Source organism: Onthophagus taurus, chromosome 5 (genome assembly GCF_036711975.1).
Source record: "Onthophagus taurus isolate NC chromosome 5, IU_Otau_3.0, whole genome shotgun sequence".
Taxonomy (NCBI): domain Eukaryota; kingdom Metazoa; phylum Arthropoda; class Insecta; order Coleoptera; family Scarabaeidae; genus Onthophagus; species Onthophagus taurus.
This window is the reverse complement of record NC_091970.1, coordinates 7,250,956-7,273,431: the sequence shown is the minus strand read 5'-3', so window position 1 is coordinate 7,273,431 and position 22,476 is coordinate 7,250,956. Positions and strand designations below refer to the sequence as shown.

The following is a 22,476-nucleotide window of genomic DNA, read 5'->3' as shown; positions in this document are numbered from 1 at the left end:
ATAAATAATCATATAAAAAAAGCATTTTTTTAAATAAACCCTAAATTAAGAACGATTAAGAACGTATCCGTCATATGTCAAAATGGCTGTTTTTGAAGTCTAACAAACATGTGCCCAAGATATCGTCAAATTTAATTCATTTCAAAGGTAAAAACACCTTTACCCTTAACGCTAAACTCTACACCCATTAAACCCCATCCTCCACGTATCGAAACACTCCCATTAAAAAGCGTTCGTCACGAACAACGTGTGCTCCGAAAAAATGGGCGATTCCGCTGATGAGGTTACGAAAAAAATTGAGCAAACGAGCCTCGTTGAGGAGTCCGATTCCGAAGGAAACGTTAAAGAATTAAATCCCCCCGTTAAAAAAGAAAGTAAAGCGGATGATTCCGCCGTTGATTTAAAATGCGATAAAAGTTCGACGGAAGATTCGGACGGGAATAGTACCGAGGTGGAATCCTCTGATGATACCCTCACAGAGACATCTACGTTTAGTGCTAATTGCAAAGACAATAATGTGGATACGGCGAATGAAAATTCCACATCAAATGGCTGTGTAAAGGAAAAGAACGAGAAAAGTGATGTTATTCGAGGGAATTCATCGCTGTGTAATCTTTTGGTTTACGGAACCGATGAAAGTTCCGAAAGCGAATCTTCCTCCGATTCCGAATCGTATGAATCTCTTGGATTATCCGATAAGTAAGTTAAATTAATTAAATAATTTTTATTTAAATTAATACATTTTTAGTTGTAGTGATGATGAATGTGCAGCTAAAAGCGTTGAATTCGTGGAGAAAACGACCGTCCGAGAAACAGTAAGGACATTAGGTGAATTAAGTATTGATGATTTACCTCCGGTTCCTGATTTATCCCACACTGATATAAACGTCCCTGAAGGAGAATGTGTTCATATGGGAAATGTGGCAGCTATAATTGATCGATTAGGTATGATCTTAAAATATTAACCCTATAAAGCTAAACTATCGTAAAATTTACGAATTTAATAAAAAATACTTTTAAATGAATGCAATTAGTCTATGTATATCAATTTCAAAATTATTTAAAAGCGCAAAATTTATCTAAAATTGTTTAAACTTGTCTAAACTTGTTCAAAACTGAAATAGTTTATTAAAAAACAAGTTTTTGAATGAGTACTTTAAGTCTTATGAAACGTGCTTTTTATGCTATTTTTTGAATTCGCGTTTTTATCCTTTTTTTTAACAAAAATAAACTAAATTTTGACAATGTAAAGCCAAATTGCACTGCCAAATTGTTGTAAAGTTGGTAAAATTAACAGGGAGTTTTGTTTTATCATGTTTTGAAATAAATATGTCACACTGACGTTTAAATAAATGACAGCTGTAAACAAAGGATACGTTCAAAAATTTACCAAACATTAATTTTGTTTCAATTTAACTTATTTATGGCTTAATTTCTTATAAATAAATTAATCCAAACTTAAATCCACCATTAGTTATAAATAATCATATAAAAAAACGTTTTGTTTTTTTTTTTAAATAAACCCTAAATTAAGAACGTATTCATCATATGTCAAAACGGCTGTTTTTGAAATCTAATTTGTTACCAAGAAAAATAATTTAATTCTGACCATTTTATCGATTTTGTCACTCATGATGTTTATGAATTACTTAAAAAATTGTTTATATTATTTCCTACCTATCAATTAATCCTTAAAATTGTACTTTTAATCTAAGCTCGAACTTGACACTTAACCATAAATGACAGCTGTAAACAAAGAAGGATACGTTCAAAAATTTACTAAACATTAATTTTGTTAAATTTAACTTATTTATGGCTTAATTTCTTATAAATAAATTAATCCAAACTTAAATTCACCATTAATTATAAATAATCATATAAAAAAAGTTTTTTTTTAAATAAACCCTAAATTAAGAACGTATTCATCATACGTCAAAAGGGCTGTTTTTGAAATCTAATTTGTTTTTTTCTCCTTTTTTTTTAACAAAAATAAAATAAATTTTGACAATTTGTGAAATAGGTATAGTTCATTTTTTTCTATAATATCTGCCAAATTGTAAAGTTGATAAAATTAACAGGGAGTTTTGTTTTATCATGTTTTGAAATAAATATGTCACACTGACGTTTGAGCTTTCGTTATTCAAAAAAAAAATGTGCATAATAAATATTGTGGGGTGTTTATTTGCCATTTATTTACCTAGAAAAGGTGTTTTGTTCTATTTAAATAATTATTTCTTCGTTAAAATCGTATTTATCTAAAAATGTATTAGTATTTTAACTTCAACATTTAGTTACTGAAAATGTTACTAAAAATCAGGAAAACAACATAAATTTTATAAGGGTCCTGATAATACCAACAGAAACCCTAAAAAAATTAAATTGACAAGTATTATAGAAGAAAAACGAACTATATATATAAAATTTAATTTTCATAATGGGATTAGGTAAAATTATTTAAACTTAGCTAAACATGAACAAAAATATCTGTAATTGTCAAAATGTGTCTAAAATTATCTAAATTGGGAAAAACTTTACAAAATTTTTTTGTCTATAGTTATTTAAACTTGTGCAATATTATCTAAAATGACCAGAACGTTTTCAAAATATTCTGAAGTTTGCAAAATTTTAAATTTCAATACGTTATACGGAACTATTGACGAATGAAGGCAACACTTAAACAACGAATCAGTAAATATGATTTACTATGTGAACCATTCGCTGCACATCTCTGTTCTGGACATCTTCAAAAATCTTCTGGAAATCTTTATAACTGTCTAGAAAGTGTTTAAACACTATTTGATAATTATACAGATCATTAGAAAGCTTCTGGACACTTTTGGACATATTAAAGTCCCCTAGTTTATTACTAGAAGTAGAACTAGAAACATTCGGGTTTAGCCGTCTTGAGAGACGAGCGAAAAATCATTCGAAAGATTCTAGACACTTCTGGACATCTTTAAAAATCTTTATAACTGTCTAGAAATCGTTTAAACACTATTTGATAATTATAGAGACCATTAGAAAGCTTTTGGACACTTTTGCACATATTTAAAGTCCCCTAGTTTATTACTAGAAGTAGAATTAGAAACATTCGGATTTAGCCGTCTTAAGAGACGAGCGAAAAATCATTAGAAAGTTTCTAGGCACTTCTGGGCATCTTTAAAAATCTTCTCGAATTCTTTATAACTTTCTAGAAAGCGTTTAAACACTATTTGATAATTATAGAGACCATTAGAAAGCTTTTGGACACTTTTGCACATATTTAAAGTCCCCTAGTTTATTACTAGAAGTAGAACTAGAAACAATCGGATTTAGCAGTCTTGAGAGATGAGCGAAAAATCATTAGAAAGTTTCTAGTTACTTTTGGACATCTTTAAAAGTCTCCTGGAAATCTTTATAACTTTCTAGGAAGCGTTTAAACACTATTTAATAATTATAGAGATCATTAGAAAACTTTTGGACATATTTAAAGTCCCTAGTTTATTACTAGAAGTAGAACCAGAACTAGAAACATTCGGGTTTAGCCGTCTTGAAAGACGAACGGCTTAAAGCCGAATGATTCTAGTTTTAGGTCGAGTGTTAGTTCTAGTTACAGTGTTAAGTAGTGCTAATAAGCACTAGATAATGCTAAATTGTTATTCATCTTTATTGAACTGGTAATTTTTACGATAGTTTAGCCTTCTAGGGTTAAAGAATAAATAATAACTTTTTAAAATATAGTTACAGTGGATTCTCTCCCGAACATGCCAGCTTACGATTTGGACACATTACTTTTCGTGGAAAACGGAAAAAAGCCTTTGGGTTATGTCTACGATGTAATGGGACCCGTAACGCATCCAGTTTATGTGATTCGTTTTAATAACAGAGAAGAAATCGATAGTTTAGATGTTAAAAAAGGTCTTCCTGTGTATTCAGCCCCGAAATCACAACACACCCAATACGTTTTCTTGGATAAACTCATGCAGTATGTTCGCGTTTTATAAAAAAAATATTCTTTTTAATTATTTTACGTAAAACTCATTTCAGACGTTGATTAGATTAGGAAAATTTAAATGAATGGAGTTTGTTTTCGTTTATTTGGGAATTTAAATTTTTATTTTATTAAATTGAGATTAATTTGAAGAGTTAGAAACGAATGAGAACGCAAAAAAGAAACTGAAAGAAATTAGCTTTTTTTTGTTATTTTTTTTGTAGAACTAAAGGGAGTGATGCTTCTTGGACCGGGGACAACGAGGTTCCCGTTGAATTAGCCGAATTTTCCGATGACGAAGAGGAACGGAAATTCCGTCGTGGAAAAGGCGGTGATACCCGAAAACGCAACAGCATCGAACGCCACAAAGAATTTGAGAAGGATATGAACGTAAAGAATATCATTGATTCTCGTTTACACAGGATTCGAGATAGTTTTGAGCCAACATCGAAAAGGCACGCTCCGAGCGCGACGGTTACCAATAAACCGGGCTTCCATTTCCGGCCGGGTACAACCACGGCCCCCCCAGTCTTCAGCTTCGCCCACCCGCCCCCCGTGGGTCCCAATGTGCCTTCCTTTGGCCCTTTCGTAGCGTCTCCTTTCGTCCAACTTCCCCAATATCCCGTTGGGGCCCCTTATGTAACAGCTCCCGTTTTACGGGGGATGCCGCCAATGCAAAATGTAGCTCCGTTTGTACCGAGCGTCCCACCACCTCCTTTACCTCATACAATGGCTTCTCCGATAAGGCCCCCAACGATGCCACCTGTGATGGCTCCCCCACCTACTTTGGAGCAACAAAAACATCGAGGTCTTGCACCTAGAGTATTGTTCCCTACGGAAATGGGACTGCCAAGACCTCGAGGGACTTTTGTACCGTTTTATAACCCGGGGGTTGCGAATGTTTGGAGTTACCAACATAGTATGCCCCCACCCAGTCACCAGGTGAGACCGCCAAGAGGGTATTACCCCCGAAATTCATGGACCTAAATTGGTTTGGTTATTACTTTGAGAGAATGTACATTTAATTTCTAATAATTGTGAAACTATTAGGTCAGTATTATTTTTAGATGAAGCGGGGGATGTATTAAGAGGTTTTTGTACGGTGTACCTTGATAAACCATTTTTATTTTTCCAAAATGAGGTGCTTTCGTTTGTATAATTTCTTCATTTGTAAAGTTATGTTATAAATATGATTTAGTTGAATAAGATTTTGTTTTTTTTCTCTTTAATTTGGTGGCTATTTTTTGTTCTTTTCTTTTTAAGTTACTACTTTTAAGATTAAAAGTGGATACAACGAATTTTTGATAAGTTTTAAACCAGGCGCAAATTAATATAAACATATTCATGTATAATTTCCGTTTGAAGTTCTAAATTTATATAAAAGTATATTAAAACCTCGATATAACGGACCTTATTAGAAAAGACGTTTATATTTTTCATTAAACTAACACTAGAACTAAAAAGTTTCGGCTTTTTAAAGTTATTTTGGCTTTATATTATTTTTTTTTGTTCCTAAGATGTTCAAAATGGTCTAAGGAACACGATGAGTACACACAATTCAAATTTGGCAGTAACAAAAAAAATTACGAGCTTGTAAAAGCCATTTCCTTAGCTCTAAAATTGCAAATTTTAATTTTTTTTAATTTTTTTTTGTTTCTAAGATGTTCAAAATGACCTAAGGAACACGATGAGTACACACAATTCAAATTTGGCAGTAACAAAAAAAATTACGGGCTTGCAAAAGTCATTTCCTTAACTCTAAATTTACAATTTTCATTTTTGAATTTTTTTTTGCTTCTAGAATATGTAAAATATGCTTTGTAACATGGTTAATACGCACATTTCAAAACCGAATGTTTCTAGTTCTAGCTTTAATAATTATTTAACGTTAGTTTGTTGCATATTTTTCATTGAACTGAAACTAGAACTAACACTAGACCTAGAACTAGAATCATTCGGGTTCAGCCGAACGTCTTTTAAGACGGCTAAACCCAAATGATTCTAGTTCTGGGTTCTGGGTTAGTTCTAGTTTTAGTTCAACAATCTAGCGTTGATTAACAATTAAAACCCTTGAAGTTAGTTTTACTTATTATTCAGCACTGACGTCACGAACGGACCTTCGAGCTATTCCAAGTATGTAGCAAGCCTAGATTCTACCGTTCTTGACATAAATAGCTGTCAGAATTTGTAAATTGCGAATTGCAGTATATAAATTTTAATTTTAAAAAATTTTTTTTGTTCCTAAGATGTTCACAATGACCTAAGGAACACGATGAGTACACACAATTTAAATTTAGCAATAACAAAAAAAATTACACGCTTGCAAAAGTCATTTCCTTAGCTATAAATTTGCAAATTTTAATTTTTAAAATTTTGTTTTGTTTCTAAGATGTTCAAAATGACCTAAGGAACACGATGAGTACACACAATTCAAAGTTGGCAGTAACAAAAACAATTACGAGCTTGTAAAAGTCATTTCTTTAGCTCTAAATATGCAAATTCTAATTTTTAAAATTTTGTTTTGTTTCTAAGATGTTCAAAATGACTTAAGAAACACGATGAGTACACACAATTCAAATTTGGCACTAACAAAAGAAATTACGCGCTTGCAAAAGTCATTTCCTTAGCTATAAATTTGCAAATTTTAATTTTTTTAATCTTTTTTGTTTCTAAGATGTTCAAAATGACCTAAGGAACACGATGAGTACACACAATTCAACTTTGGCACTAACAAAAGAAATTACGCGCTTGCAAAAGTCATTTCCTTTGCTATAAATTTGCAAATTTTAATTTTTAAAATTTTTTTTGTTTCTAAGATGTTCAAAATTACCTAAGGAACACGATGAGTACACACAATTCAAATTTGGCACTAACAAAAGAAATTACGCGCTTGCAAAAGTCCTTTCCTTAGCTATAAATTTGCAAATTTTAATTTTTAAAATTTTGTTTTGTTTCTAAGATGTTCAAAATGACTTAAGGAACACGATGAGTACACACAATTCAACTTTGGCACTAACAAAAGAAATTACGCGCTTGCAAAAGTCATTTCCTTAGCTATAAATTTGCAAATTTTAATTTTTAAAATTTTGTTTTGTTTCTAAGATGTTCAAAATGACTTAAGGAACACGATGAGTACACACAATTCAAATTTGGCACTAACAAAAGAAATTACGCGCTTGCAAAAGTCATTTCCTTAGCTATAAATTTGCAAATTTTAATTTTTAAAATTTTTTATGCTCCTAAGATGTTCAAAATGACCTCAGGAACACGAGGAGTACACACAATTTAAATTTAGCAGTGACAAAAAAAATTACACGCTTGCAAAAGTCATTTCCTTAGCTCTAAATTTGCAAATTTTAATTTTAAAAAATTTTTTTGTTCCAAAGATGTTCAAAACGACCTAAGGAACACGAATATGTGTGCATTAAAATGATTCATTCAAACAGTTTCGTATTAGCCCGTTATATCGAGGTTTGACTGTGCATGTATATATAAAAACTTAATAACACTGTACAAAAACGTCATAAATAGCCCTGAATATTTGTTGTTGTATTTGATATTTGTGCTCTGGGTGGACGTAAACTTCTGTTATAAAAACGAATCATGGAAAGATCGCTCATCATGATATCATCATTTAAAGTAAATTAAAATCCATGAGTCGATTGTACGATGATAATATTTCTTTTCATATACCTACGTGTGATAAAAAGCTTTTGCTGTGTAAATTAGTGGTATACTCAATTCGGAACATCAAAAAAAAATAATATTAAAAAATAAAACCGAACTGTCTCTTCTGTACTCTAATTTGGTACAGCAGATTTTTGCAGGTTTTTTTAGACCATATCACTGTCTTACAGCAACAACAGATGTTGGAGGAAAGAAATGGGAAAAAAAATGATTTAAAAAGGAAAATTTTCAAAAGGTGATTTTTGTAAGAAGGTATTCTAGTCTGAATAGACAAAAAGAAATTTGAGATAAGTTTTAGAGATGTACGCTGTTGTGAAAGTTTATAGATTTGTTGCATTTTTAAAGAATATATCTCACGATTTTGCGTAAAGTAAATGTTTACTAAGAAAGGGGGGTTTTTCTATATTTATGTTTATTACCATAATTAAATAATATTTTAGTGCAATTTTCACTTTAGATTCGTATTCTATAAATTTCACACATTCCCCTTTAAAAGAAATCTTAAATTGTTTAAATTTAAATTAATAATAAAGAGAACCTCAATATTATTACTCCATACAGGCCTAATCAAACAAAATAAAATAAAAACAAATCGGTAAATTTAAAACAATATTAATAAAAAAACGTTGCACTAGTGAGTATAACGTTTGTCTTTCTCTTTAGAGGTTTTTTCTATCTGTGTTTCCTCAATTACGAGGTTTCGTCTTAGCTGTGAACGTGTAATTTTGTATAGACACTTTTCGATATATACTATACTATATATTTCCTGTTATAAAACCTCTCTCAATGTCTCCAGGTTATATACATACAAAGATATTACGATAAGAATTGTATAAAAAATAATGGTAATAACGGTGGTGGCAGAGGAGTTTTTTTCGAACGACGATCCCCCTTCCCCTCCTAAAAAAAACCCAAACGACTACTTTTATATATCCGTATTATTGCTCTTTCCTTACGATATTTTGTTACCATATTACATTATTATTGCAATAAATATTTTACACAAAAATATATCATTTATATTTTTATCCAAAAACCTTAAATTAAAAACCGATAATTTCAAAACATTATTTCTCAAAAATTAAAAGCGATTTATCAAAACGGCTTTTTGCATTTAAAAAGAGGATACTTTAATTAATAATTGGTGATATTTCCACAAGGATCGTTCAAGAAATAAATTTTATAGCGAATTTTGAAAATTATCGATGAAAATTGCAACATTGAAAATTTTATCAAAACTTCAAATATTGTTTTCTCAAAAACTAAAAGTTATTTTTCAAAATGTGTTGGTTCATTGGAAAGAGGACACTTTTATTAACACTTTGGGAAATTTTCATACTCATTTTCCAAGAAGTGGATTTTATACGAATTATTAAAGTTTAATCGGCGTAAATTGCAAAATTCGATCATTTCCAAAATTGATTTCTCAAAAACTAAAAGCGACTTTTCAAAACGGCTTGTTGCATTAAGAAGAGGATACTTTAATTAATAATTGATGATAGTTCCACAAGGATCCGTCAAGAAATGAATTTTATAGCGAATTTTGAAAATTGCAACATTGAAAATTTTATCAAAACTTCAAATGTTGTTTTCTCAAAAACTAAAAGTTATTTTTAAAAACGTATTGGTTCATTGGAAAGAGGACACTTTTATTAACATTTTGGGAAATTTTCATATTCCAAGAAGTGGATTTTATAAGAAGGTTTAAAACTTAATTGGCGAAAATTACAAAATTTGAAAAAATTTTCGATTATTAAATAATATCGATACAATTGGGAAAATCCACCCCCCCCGCAATCAACTCTCCATTAAATAATGCACTTCATTTTTGTATCACTATCGGGACAGACTTAATACATGTTTTCTTAATTTATATCCACCCGTTTAGTAAAATTGAAGAATCCATATTTAACATGGCCTCACTGCATGACAAATGTCTCATAATTGGTGACTTCAATCCGAATCCAACCAAAAGGAAACACATAAGACATTTCCTGAATATGTCCAATTTCGTACAAATCACGACTCCTCCCACGTACGTTATGGAAAACAATCCGAACTCTACTCCTGATCTACTGTTCTGCACAAGAAACATCCGCGGTCTAATTACACAGGTAGAAGTTGTTCCGGATTTATGCTCCGATCACTTGGGCATTTTAGTTTATGTCAACGTCACAACCAACGTACCTAAACCTGTTCCGACTTTAATTAAAAACTATAAGCTTTGCAACATGGAGACAGTTAACTCAATAATGAAAGACTTCATAAAAACACAGCAGACAATCACAGTTGACACGATTTCAAGGTTTAACAAATGTCTTAAGGAGTCGATAGACAAAGCGAGCCCATCCAGAACCACCAAATACTACAGTTTTCCGCTACCTCCATTTATTATCAGACTCATCAAAGAGAAAAGACGCCTATATCGAGACTTCAGGGTATATGAAGTGCCTGAGTTGAAAAAGAAGTTTAATGAGTTCAATAAAAAGATACAGAAACTAATTCAGCAATACAGACACCTGGAACGGAGGAGCTCATTGATCCTACCGATGGCGGTGTGCACTCCAACCCTGAAGAGATTGTCAACATACACGCTGACTACCTAGAAGGTGTATTCACCTTTACCGAGGATGTTTCGTTTTGTTCCCACAACAAAAGCATTATAGATAATTGGTACGAATCCGCATTTTTGACACCGTTCGAGACACCCGAAGATGCTCTCATGTTGGAAGACGAATATTTTACTCTTCTTGGACAGGGAAAAGATACCGCTCCCGGCTATGATAACATCACAAGGAAACTGCTTAGAAGTCTAGATCTTAACATCCATGGCTTTATCAGAAAAATAATCAACTTTTGCCTTACGACTCAGCATTTCCCGCGCGACTGGAAGACGTCAATTATTACTTGTATTCCCAAGAAGGATTCCTCTCTATCTGATCCAGCAAACTATCGCCCCATCTCACTGCTCCCCGTAATTGGAAAACTCTTCGAGACGCACTTGAAGAACAAGCTCCTGGCCGCTCCTTACCAATTTGGCTTCCAATCCGGCAAATCAACGTCCCAGCCACTAACTATTCTGGTTTCCAACTTCCAGGCGGCACGTTTTGTAAAACTGAAATCTGCAGCAGTCTTTCTGGACGTCCGAAAGGCCTTTGACTCCGTGTGGCACAAAGGATTGCTATTTAAACTGGATAAGCTAAAAACGCCATACTACCTTCTAACCCTGATAAACCAATTCCTGTCGAATCGCTCCTCCATCGTGAAGTTGAAAAATCACTTCTCCCACAGCTTCTCCGCTCAGCAAGGCCTTCCTCAGGGTTCGCCTATCTCTCCCGCTCTATACAATCTATTCTGTCACTATCTTTACAACGACAACCCAGACGCCTTTAACCTCACTGCATACGCACTTCTTTACGCCGACGACACAGCATTGGTCTCGCACAGTAGGGATATCACTTCCTCGGTCCGTAAGTTGCAGACGCTCATAAACGAAACGGAAAATTGGTACAGAAAATGGCGCATCTTACTCAATCCCACCAAAACACAATTTTTTGTCCCATTCCTCTCACCCCGCGCTCCCTCTCCCACAATTACAATCCAATCAACGGCAATCTCCGTCTCACCAACCTGCAAGTATCTTGGCATAACACTTGACAGAACGCTTAAGTTTTCCACTCATGCAACCAAGGTGAAGATGAAAGTAAAGACACGCGCCAAACACTTTAAATCTCTCTCGTTCAGCGGTCGCGGAATCTCTACCTCATGTGCCTCGCACATCTACAAGACCATATGCAGGCCCATCATAGAATATGGATCAATACTGCTAAGCAACGCACCAAGAAGAACGAAGTACCACCTGGAAGTAGCGGAAAGATCTGCACTAAGATCCATCACCCGAATTAGGAACCCCCGTAATCCCCTCTTTAACCCTAGCAATGATCTGCTATAAAAACTTACCGATATACCCCCTATCCATACCCGTCTTCAATCTTTGTCCGATAAATCCATTCTAAATTTTCCTACCAACGCCTTGCAACACACGCTTATATCGCCTCGATTACTCCACCCTCGCAACAACCCACCTCTTCTCTTCCAAAAACTCCTGGCCGTCAGAGAAGACTGAAGCAAGCCGCCGACTACAAAAATCACGGGCAGAAAGACCTTGGTCGGTAGCCCTATTCTCACCCCTTAACTTTTTTATTTTTGTTGTATATACATATAGATATTCTTATTGTTATTCTTATTTTTTTCTATGTAGTGGGTACAGAATAAAATTTGTTTTCTTCTTCTTTTCGATCATTTCAAAAATTTATTACTCAAAAACTAAAAGCGATTTTTCAAAACGGCTTATTGCATTAAAAAGAGGATACTTTAATTAATAATTGGTGATATTTCCACAAGGATCCTTTAAGAAATGAATTTTATAGCGAATTTTGAAAATTATCGATACAAATTGCAAGATGGAAAATTTTATCAAAACTTCGAATATTGTTTTCTCAAAAACTAAAAGTTATTTTTCAAAACATATTGGTTCATTGGAAAGAGGGCATTCTTATTAACACTTTGGGAAATTTTCATACTCATATTCCAAGAAGTGGATTTTATACGAATTTTTAAAACTTAATCGGCGAAAATTGCAAAATTCGAAAAATTTTTCGATCATTTCAAAAATTCAAAACTCAAAAACTAAAAGCGATTTTTCAAAACGGCTTATTGCATTAAAAAGAGGATACTTTAATTAATAATTGGTGATATTTCCACAAGGATCCTTCAAGAAATGAATTTTATAGCGAATTTTGAAAATTATCGATACAAATTGCAAAATCGAAAATTTTATGAAAACTTCAAATATTGTTTTCTCAAAAACTAAAAGTTATTTTTCAAAACGTATTGGTTCATTGGAAAGAGGGCACTCTTATTAACACTTTGGGAAATTTTCACTTTGGATTTTATACGAATTTTTAAAACTCAATTGGCGAAAATTGCAAAATTCGAAAAAATTTTCGATCATTTCAAAAATTTATTACTCAAAAACTAAAAGCGATTTTTCAAAACGGCTTGTTGCATTAAGAAGAGGATACTTTAATTAATAATCGAAAGTGATAACAGCGACAGTTTTGTTAGTAATGAACGCGATGATGAATTACAAACGAAAAGAAGGAAACTGCAACAAGAGATTTTATACAGGATGTACAAAAAGTATGGAATAATGGTTCTACAGTCTACACTTCAACTTATATTAAAAAAAGTTTTAAATAAAATAAATATGATGACGGTAGTCTGAGTTACGACATGGTGAGTGTGTTTTTTAAATGGAATACCTGTATATTTTAAGGTTTTTGGATTCCCTCTGCTAAATTATTAGGACGGTTTTGATATACTTTATCTATGATATACTAAAATATGCGGAAACTAGATTCAAGTAGACCCATGTTCTTATTTATTTAATGTCTACAATTAAGGCCTTTTCGAAATCAACTTAAAATAGACAACTTAAGCCTTGACGTCATAGAGATGGGCGGAACTTATACCGACTCCAAACATTTTTGTTGCTAACGGTAAATCACCATATCGTCGGCTTAGTAGGAAAACCACGTAACTCGTTTCGGAAAATTTTACAGGAGACAGAAAAAACTGGATTTTTTTAAATTTGACAGTCGTGTTAAGTGCTGCATTTGAGCGGAAACTTGTATTTCAATATACGCGCAGTTTTCGGAATTGGTAGATTTAATAATTAAAATAAAGAAAAAAAAAATTAAAATAAGAAATAAACTATATAAACTATAAGACACCTGTATAAAGAAATAATATACAGGTGTCTATTATGCACCTGTATATTATTGTAAACCATTAAACAGATAATATTAATAGTATAACTTAAAAATATTTTGTCCATTATATGGAGCGTTATATCGAGATTTTACAGTATTTATTTAAAATTGCACTCAAAATTAAAATGATAAATTATGAGACAGCAATTTTGATATCAACGTTATCACGCGATAAAGTTTTTTTTTAACATTAGTAAGTGTTTGTTCGCGCATGCTTCGCGATAGCTATAAATATCACTAAAAAGTTAAAAGTTCATCATTAACATTAACGTTTTTGTAGTAAAATGGCTTCGAAATCGCCGGAAAAAATCGTGGAAATCGCTCGGAAAGCTTTCGATTCCGGGCGAACGATCCCGTTGGAATTTCGCGAACGTCAACTTAAAAATCTGTTAAAAATGTGCGAAGAAAACCAAGATGAAATGATCGAGGTCTTAAAAAAGGACCTAAATAAATCAAGAAGTGAGTCGTTGTTGACGGAAATTTTAATGTTGAAACTCGACATTCAAGAACAATTAAAGAATTTAAGAAAATGGGCCGAACCGGAAAAGCCGAAAAAAACCGTTGCTACTTTAATGGATGAAGCGATTATTTATAACGATCCTTACGGTGTTGTTTTGGTGATAAGCGCTTGGAATTACCCGATTAATTTAACATTTATCCCCATAACCGGGGCTATAGCCGCCGGAAATTGCGTCATCATAAAACCATCCGAAATTGCCCCAGCAACCGCTCGTTTCATCGAAAAAATTTTACCCAAATACTTAGATAACGAGTGTTACCAAGTTGTGTGTGGCGGAGTCCCCGAAACAACGCAACTTCTACAACAAAAATTCGATTACATTTTTTTCACCGGAAGTACGCAAGTTGGCAAAATCGTTCATGCCGCGGCCACGAAAAATTTAACCCCCGTCACGTTAGAATTAGGAGGAAAAAGCCCCCTTTACATAGACGAAACTGTTAATATGGATGTGGCGGCGCGAAGAATTCTTTGGGGGAAATGTGTGAATGCGGGACAAACTTGTATAGCCCCAGATTATATTTTGTGTACCAAAAACACTCAAGAAAAATTTATAGAAAAATCGAAAAAAATTTTGAAGGAATGGTACGGGGATAACCCCCAAAAATCGGAAGATTTCTGCCGAATCGTCACCGATAACCACTTCAAAAGAATCACAAAATACTTAAAAGATGGAAACGTTGCTATCGGGGGAAAAACCGACCCCGAAGATAAATTCATCGAACCAACAATCCTCGTTAATATCACCCCATCAGATCCTATCATGCAAGAGGAAATTTTCGGGCCAATTCTCCCTATTTTAAACGTAAATAATCAAAAGGAAGCAATCGAGTTTATTAGGAAAGGCGAAAAGCCTTTAGCTTTATACATTTTTTCAAACGATCGCTCAACCATCGATGATTTCCTCCAAAATACTTCTTCCGGAGGAGTTTGTGTTAATGATACTTTGATGCATATGGCAACCCCAGGACTTCCTTTCGGCGGGGTTGGAGCCAGTGGAATGGGAAGATACCACGGAAAATCAAGCTTCGATACTTTCGTGCATAAGAAAAGCATTTTGGTGAAGAATTTAGGAACGTTCGGAGAAAAAGTGATGTCTATAAGATACCCCCCTTATTCAAAAAGTAAAACGGATAAACTTAAAATGGGGATCGAGAAAAGTAATTTTGATTTAAATTTTGATTTTGTTAAGTATATTTTAGTGTTTTTAATGGGATTCATTATTCCTATTGTTGGAATTTTACTTAAATAGAATTAAATTTTATTTTAATAAAGATTTTTTAATTATTATTAATCTTTTTAATAACATAAATCTTTTCCCATTAAAAAGTCTCTTAATAAACAAATCGATTAATTGTTAACTTTGCCAAACCAGATGTCGTTTAATTTAAAAAGATTATAATTCAAAAACAAAATTGATATGCAAAAATTAAAAAGGTGACTTTTTTTATAAGTTAATTTCCATCCAAAATCGATTAAGAAAAAATTGCGATAAGCACAACTCTAACTCTAAAACTATCATTAATAAGGTTAAGCAATATGCTCAAAACTATCTAATGTCCTACCAATGGGCTGGGGAAGACACCATAAGCATTGATATTGAAGTTCAAAATTTATATAAAAGAGAAAACTAAAAAGTTTCGGGGTTCGTGCTTCTTCAGACGCATGCCCAAAGTTATTTTAGCTTTATATTATTTTTTTTTTGTTCTTAAGATGTTCAAAATGACCTAAGGAACACGATGAGTACACACAATTCAAATTTGGCAGTAACAACAAAAATTACGCGCTTGTAAAAGTAATTTCCTTAGCTCTAAATTTGCAAATTTAAATATAAAAAAATTTTTTTGTTCCTAAGATGTTCAAAATGACCTAAGGAACACGATGAGTACACACAATTCGAATTTGGCAGTAACAAAAACAATTACGAGCTTGTAAAAGTCATTTCCTTAGCTCTAAATTTGCAAATTTAAATATAAAAAAATTTTTTTGTTCCTAAGATGTTCAAAATGACCTAAGGAACACGATGAGTACACACAATTCGAATTTGGCAGTAACAAAAACAATTACGAGCTTGTAAAAGTCATTTCCTTAGCTCTAAATTTGCAAATTTAAATATAAAAAAATTTTTTTGTTCCTAAGATGTTCAAAATGACCTAAGGAACACGATGAGTACACACAATTCGAATTTGGCAGTAACAACAAAAATTACGCGCTTGTACAAGTCACTTCCTTAGCTCTAAATTTGCAAACTCGGGTTTAGCCGTCTTAAAAGACGTTCGGCTAAACCCGAATGATTCTAGTTCAAGGGTTGGGTTGAGCTAAAACTAGAACTAACACTAAACCTAGTACTAGAATGTACTTTGGTGCGGATTTTCCTGCATCCATAAATGTTCTGTTCACAAATCTGTCCACAAAACTTTAATGCAAGCTATGATCAACTTCACACATGTTAATAAACCACGTACAATATTCTACACGCTTATTGTAGTCATCTGAGGGTAGTGTTTGTGAAACTGCCATTTTAATGAAATCTATGTTTTTAGTTCTCTTACGTTACTTAATACCAACCTAAATCTAGTTACTTTTTTCACTCCCCCAGATTTAGGTTGGTCACTAAAAGTCAACCTATATCTAGTTACTTTTTTGCCCTCCAGATTTAAGTTGGTCACTTTCCCTATCTTATAACATTGGAGCGTGACGTCACATAATCCATAATCCTGCGCCAGAACTCTCATTACTATACTACTACAGTACGTTGTGACGTGCCTGCTTCAAATGCAACTTGCATTGAAATCGATGCATCTTGATGGATTCGTGCTAATACATTTACTTCTGTCTTGTATCCTTACTTTGTTTACAGAAAGAACCATACTTGCCCAAATTATCATAGACCCTCTTAAAAGTAGGTAGAGAAGGCTGGCGACGATCAAAATATTGTTCTGCAGCTTGTATTGCATTTTAAATTAATTAAACATGGAATACTCTACAAATTTTTCCTAAAATCAATAATAACGGTATCTAACGATATAACAAAAAAACTGTTTTTTCGAGATATCTAGTTAGCCATGCATTTTATCCAAAAAACAAAAAGCTCATTAAATTGAGTTCATGAAACTGCAATTCTTTCCCTATTTAATCGTCTCTCTATCTCCGCTAGTTTTCATATACTAAACATGGAAAAAACTCACCTTGTATATAGTGAGTTTAGACATGCAAGGATCAACTGTCATCATGCATACATCACGTTAAATGGACCACCTGTATATACTATTTCTTCGTCATCACTTTGAGCTAATACTTTATTTTAAGAACTAGTACTGCCATTAATTAAGTAAAAACGACTTATTTAATGAAGGTCATGGTACGTTTTAAATAATAAAGCAGTTTAGAAATAAATAACATTTTTGCGTTAAAAATTAACGATTAAAATTATTATAAATAAATAAGCAAAGTCATTTTGTATAATTTATTAACAACTCAATTCATCAATTAATTTATGATGATTCATTCAAAATTTAACTTTTTATTCTTTTAACCATTCAGCAATAATCCCCTTAATCCTTATTTTAGCCTCCCTCAAAGCTGGAATATCATACTCAGACACCGATTTTAAATCGGCGCAATGAGAACTACCCTCAATAAAAATAGCGGGAGCTAAAGGACTCAAATCGCTCAAAATTCCGAGTGGGTGCCAAGGATCAACGGAACCATGCACCGAAATTAACTTGGTAATCTCAGGTTCAATTGAGCCATAAAACAAATTTGTTCTTCTTACGGCAGTATTTAAAACAGTCTCGTTAAACCTTTCCCCAAATAAAGTTGGGCACATATCAACGAAAAAGTTTAAAGGGAAAGTATCCCCGAAAGGTTGATATTGAGATGTGGTCGTTTGGAAATACCCATATTCAGTGCAAGTTTGATAAATCCATTGGCGATCTAAAAAAATAATCTGAATCATCTAAAACAACAAAATTAAAGTTTCTTACAAATATCGTTTGATGTTTCATGGGAGGAATAAGTTTCAATAAATTCGTCGTAATCCCCAATACAAGAAACATCCTTATAATTATCCTTAATGTACCCAATTAATTTATTTAAAGCATCCCCATCAAATCCCATCAATTTATCGCAATCATTTTGAATGGAATATTGTCCAGCGTATTGAACCAACCCCGCAAAAGTTTCAGCGATAATCATATTGAAGAAAAACGAGCGGTGGGGTTCCTCATTTTTCAAAGTGTTGCACATCCCTAATCGTTCGCTTAAACTTTTTAAACCATCCTCAGTTTCCATTTCTTTTTCCATTAAATTAGTACCATCATTAATCGTTTGTAAACACTCCGAGTTAACTAATTTAATATTATCGTTAATGACTTCATAGTATTCGTGGAAATCTGCGACGGCTCTTAATGGGCCGCTTGAAGCGTATGCGATGTCGATGGCGTGGGGATATTTAAGACGTAACCATGTAGCCATGGATGCTGAGTATGAACCTCCAACTACAACGACTTTGCTAGATTTTAAGCCAGGAATTGTTTCTTTTTTGTAGTTGATGAAGTAGACTACATCAGCTAATGCTTGGTCGACGTTGAGATATTGCAGGTTTTCGGGAGATAGATCTCTTTAAAAATAATTTAAATTAATTCAAATTTTGTTTTAAATCGATACTAAAATCTTAATTACACTGTTGGAAATAATTCACGAGCACACCCTGTATAATCTGAACGCGTGTGTCTAGCGCAATAAAATTTGGTATGGAAGTAGTACTAGAGTAGTGTACTTACTCTTACATGAAGAGCGGCACAACTCTGCTGGGAGGAGAAACATCAATAGCGAGAGTATCCCCCGTGAGCTCCGCGTACCATCGCTACACGACGTGGCATGGAGTCTATAAGTCGCTGTATTGTAGCAAGAGGGATGGCCAACCATGCCACCTCAACTCGCCTCCATAGCTCCTCAACGTTAGCCGAGGAAGCCGGATAACGTAGAAGTCTCCGACCAGTCATTTCCCAAACATGTTTGATCGGATTCAGATGCGGAAACCGAGCTAGCCATGGAAGCATTCGTATACGGTGCTCTTCCACAAAGGTCTGTACAACACGCCCGATGTGCTGTCGTACGTTGTCGTGCATGTATAGCAGACCTGGGAGCCGCCGAACGTAGGGAAGCACAACGGACCGTAGCACCTCATCTACGTATCGTTGACCCGTCATGGTCTGCTATACACGCAGCAGACGTGTACATCCACCATGTGTAATAGCACCCCAAACCATAATGCTCGGTTGTCGGTGGATAGGGCATTCTTGCACGCACTGCTCAAACAAAATGTCCCTCTACTCGGCAACCCACTAATGCCTAGCGTTGACCCACTCGTGACGTATGCTGCGGTGCTCGGATATTACTGGAATCCGCTGTTTCGCACGACGCACGCCCAGTCCACTATCTACCAAACGCCGCCGTACAGTTCGCGTAGTGAGTGCGCCTTCCCCTGCCGGTGGCCAAACAGCTCCAAGTTGCCTTGAGGAGGACTCACACGACGCTAAAGCGCTGAGCACAAGAGCGCGATCCTCGTGTGCTGGGATCACGCAGGGCAATCCCGGCCGCGGCTGAAGGTACCTATGTCCTACCTCAGACCATTCTCGCCATGCCCGTTGCACTGCCGATAACGACCGGTCGAGACGACGCGCAATTTCACGGAACGATACACCCTCAATGTGCATACGCTCTAACATTCCTCGCTCAAACTCGCTTAAGTAACGCGATCGCCCATCCATTGCGCACAGAGTACGATAACAATGTGGTTCACACCACACTAAAAACGACCGGCATTTTCCATCCACTTTGGTCTCCATAGCGACGAAATGTTCCACTTGGAAGAGCGGCTCAGTCAACAATGCCGCGACGGAACAACTCGAAACTCGATGAATAAACTCGTCTACAGTAAACCTTTGTGCTCCGCAAATATCATGGATTTATCTTCACGCGTTCAGATTATATATGGTGTGCTCGTGAATTATGTCCAACAGTGTATTAAACTATCTTAATCGTCCAGGAAAAACATTTTGCCTTAATTAAATAAGGGAGTTGGAATGAGGAATGGATTGTTATTATTAGTCATCTCATTTATTAGGTGATGAAATCAACTCCAGATCAATACGTAGAGGATTAAGAGTTCGATTCTGATGAAATCTTCTGTTGAAAAATCAATTTTTCATGAAAGTTAAAGATGGCAAAAATAATTTTCTTTCCACATTTGCTAGTGGAGATGATGAGAAATACGATGCATAAAAAAATAAATTAATCAGAAATTCTGCTCAACCTAAAATTTGAAGAAATTCAAGTTGTATTTAGTAGGGTATTTATATTAAAAAGTTTTTTGATGTTTCTAACACTTTTTCAAAGAGTAGCAAATCTTAACTAACATTAAACTATCAGAAATAATCGTGAATCAACAACTTGATAAGAAATAATAGTGGAATTGATTTACTATAATATTACATATAAATAACATCTTCAGGGGTATTCAAAGCCGAAAATCTGGTGTTGCGTCAAGATGGTTTCTCGAGAAAGTTATCAAGAGTAATATCAAAGAGAGAGATGAATAAGATTATTGGAAGAACTCGGGAAAATGAAGCAACAGTCAAAAGAATGTTGCAAAAGGCGAAGTAAAAACTGTAATGTTATGACTGAAGGAAAGCAAGAGTGCCAAAACGCACAAAAACAATTGATTCGTAAGAATCAGTGTCATGGGGAGTACGATTTTAAGTAGTGATGTTAAATGTTGTAGTGATAGTGCATTTAAAAAACATTTGAATATCGGCTATTTCTCGATATTAGAGGGCTTTTTATAGCAGAGACAAGTGGTGTATCAATCAGGCCTCATATATAGGCCTCTAAATTGATACGGATCTTGTAGATATCTAATATGAATAGAACCACCTATCGGTAATTGAGTGAGGTGTTGGATGTGGATGAAACTTTCTGATGGTGTGTACGTGGAAGATTAGATTACACTCTTGACAGATAATGTAATGTGTGGGTTGATTGGAGCATTGCCATCACTCCGGGTTTATTCGTTAACGTAACTAATCGTGCCTATGATCGTGCAAAATATTTCTGTTAGTAAATAATTATGAACATTAGCCTTATAAAAGGACTTTGCGTGTTCTCAGATAGTAATGCCATTACCAAAGTCTCTAAGGTAACAAGACATTCTTGGTGTGTTTTGACAGTTGTAAAAAAACAACTGTAGTGTGTTTTATGTATTTGTGTAAGGTTCAAATAGAACTACTATCCATTTAATGCAGATTCAATATCTTTCCATTACTCCAAATATCAACACATTGCTATCGTTGGCATTTAATATAAGCATAATTTAGCACAAACAATAGATCCATGTGGCAATTGCTCTCTCACATTCTCAACAAGTATTATCGTTTGCTCATCAAGATAAGATCATCAAGTATTAAGCATCAAAGAACCATTTTTATCACAAGAGAAACACTCCTTAATTCTCCTTGTTGAGTGCCAAGTGGTTCAGGAGACAATTTCAACTCCATAGAGTAGCTTAATCCAAAAAGATCCATTTCAGTATTTGAATAAATAATCATTATCTATATTGGACTTTATCAGCAGTTGATATGAAATCAATTTATCTCATAAACTATAGATCATTTTGATATCTTCAATCTTCGGGGAATGACCCAACGATGAAAAAAGAGGAATTGTGAGGATAGAAAATTTTAGTATCGATTGCATAAAAATTAATACTTTGTTAAATAATTACTCTGTAGGAAAACTTTGTCCATAATATCGATGTTCCGTATAAAATAAATAACCACGATGCTCTAGTGCCATATCAACAATTTGTCCGGACATTATAGACCCCATATTAATACTCCACTCCCCGCCTAAATAAATAAACATAGGGCCATTTTCTTCAAAAAATTGTCCACTTTCTAGATATCTCTAAAACAGATTAAAAAAAATTATTTTTCTTCTCAAATCTAAAATTACTTACCATTTCCCATTTTCTTGCATCCTTAGGATTGAAATGATCGACTCTTTGTTGAATGGTTCCCCAAGTAGGAGGATCCACTCTTAATTTGGGTGCATCAACATCCGGTGGGCCGTGTTTTTTTAAAATCAAATCACTTTTTACTTGGGTTAACACAAAAATCACCAAAAACAAATTTAAGTACATTTTGATTATAATTCGTAATCCTCAAATGATTTCAACAGAATGCAAGGTGTTATTTATTCCTTTGGTTTTTTTAATTTAGGATAAGATTACTATTTATAATTTTGAATGATAAGATTGTTGTAAAATCGAGGTCAAATAATTAATTAGCCAAGTTAGACAAATGGGTATTTTAATTTATTTGATAAGATATTGAGTTAAATTATTACAGTAATCTATTTTATCGCCTAATATTTTTTAATTCTCCTAATAAGTTCAAATAGGTTGA

The 22,476-nt window shown here is 33.8% G+C and overlaps 3 protein-coding genes and 1 pseudogene across 5 annotated transcripts in view; 2 read left to right on the top strand and 2 right to left on the bottom strand.

Annotated features, from left to right (window-relative positions):
* LOC111416300 (necdin, MAGE family member) overlaps window positions 1-1,746 on the bottom strand; it is a 107,827-nt gene extending 106,081 nt beyond the window's left edge. The window contains exon 1 of one of the 2 annotated variants that reach the window (XM_071195804.1): window positions 1,678-1,746. The gene's annotated coding sequence lies outside the window, so the exon portion shown is untranslated. The remainder of the gene's footprint in view (window positions 1-1,677) is intronic. The other variant, XM_071195805.1, reaches the window with a different exon arrangement.
* Window positions 60-8,668, top strand: LOC111417147 (H/ACA ribonucleoprotein complex non-core subunit NAF1). Of its 2 annotated transcripts, none has more exons than XM_023049342.2 (4): window positions 60-699; window positions 755-945; window positions 3,721-3,964; window positions 4,195-8,668. In XM_023049342.2, the coding sequence occupies exons 1-4, from the start codon at window positions 263-265 to the stop codon at window positions 4,955-4,957; spliced, it is 1,635 nt and encodes a 544-aa protein (XP_022905110.2). In that variant the 5' UTR covers window positions 60-262; the 3' UTR covers window positions 4,958-8,668. The 2 variants fall into 2 exon arrangements, with proteins under 2 accessions (XP_022905110.2, XP_022905109.2); XM_023049341.2 differs by having other exon boundaries at window positions 749-945.
* Window positions 8,669-13,731: 5,063 nt separating this feature from the next.
* LOC111417172 (aldehyde dehydrogenase family 3 member B1 pseudogene) lies at window positions 13,732-15,298 on the top strand (annotated as a pseudogene).
* Window positions 15,299-17,460: 2,162 nt separating this feature from the next.
* On the bottom strand, window positions 17,461-22,390 carry LOC111417173 (putative serine protease K12H4.7). Its single transcript, XM_023049377.2, has 4 exons — window positions 22,029-22,390; window positions 21,795-21,976; window positions 17,995-18,629; window positions 17,461-17,944 (listed from the first exon to the last, which is right to left on the bottom strand). The coding sequence occupies exons 1-4, from the start codon at window positions 22,209-22,211 to the stop codon at window positions 17,532-17,534; spliced, it is 1,413 nt and encodes a 470-aa protein (XP_022905145.2). The 5' UTR covers window positions 22,212-22,390; the 3' UTR covers window positions 17,461-17,531.
* Window positions 22,391-22,476: the final 86 nt, after the last annotated feature.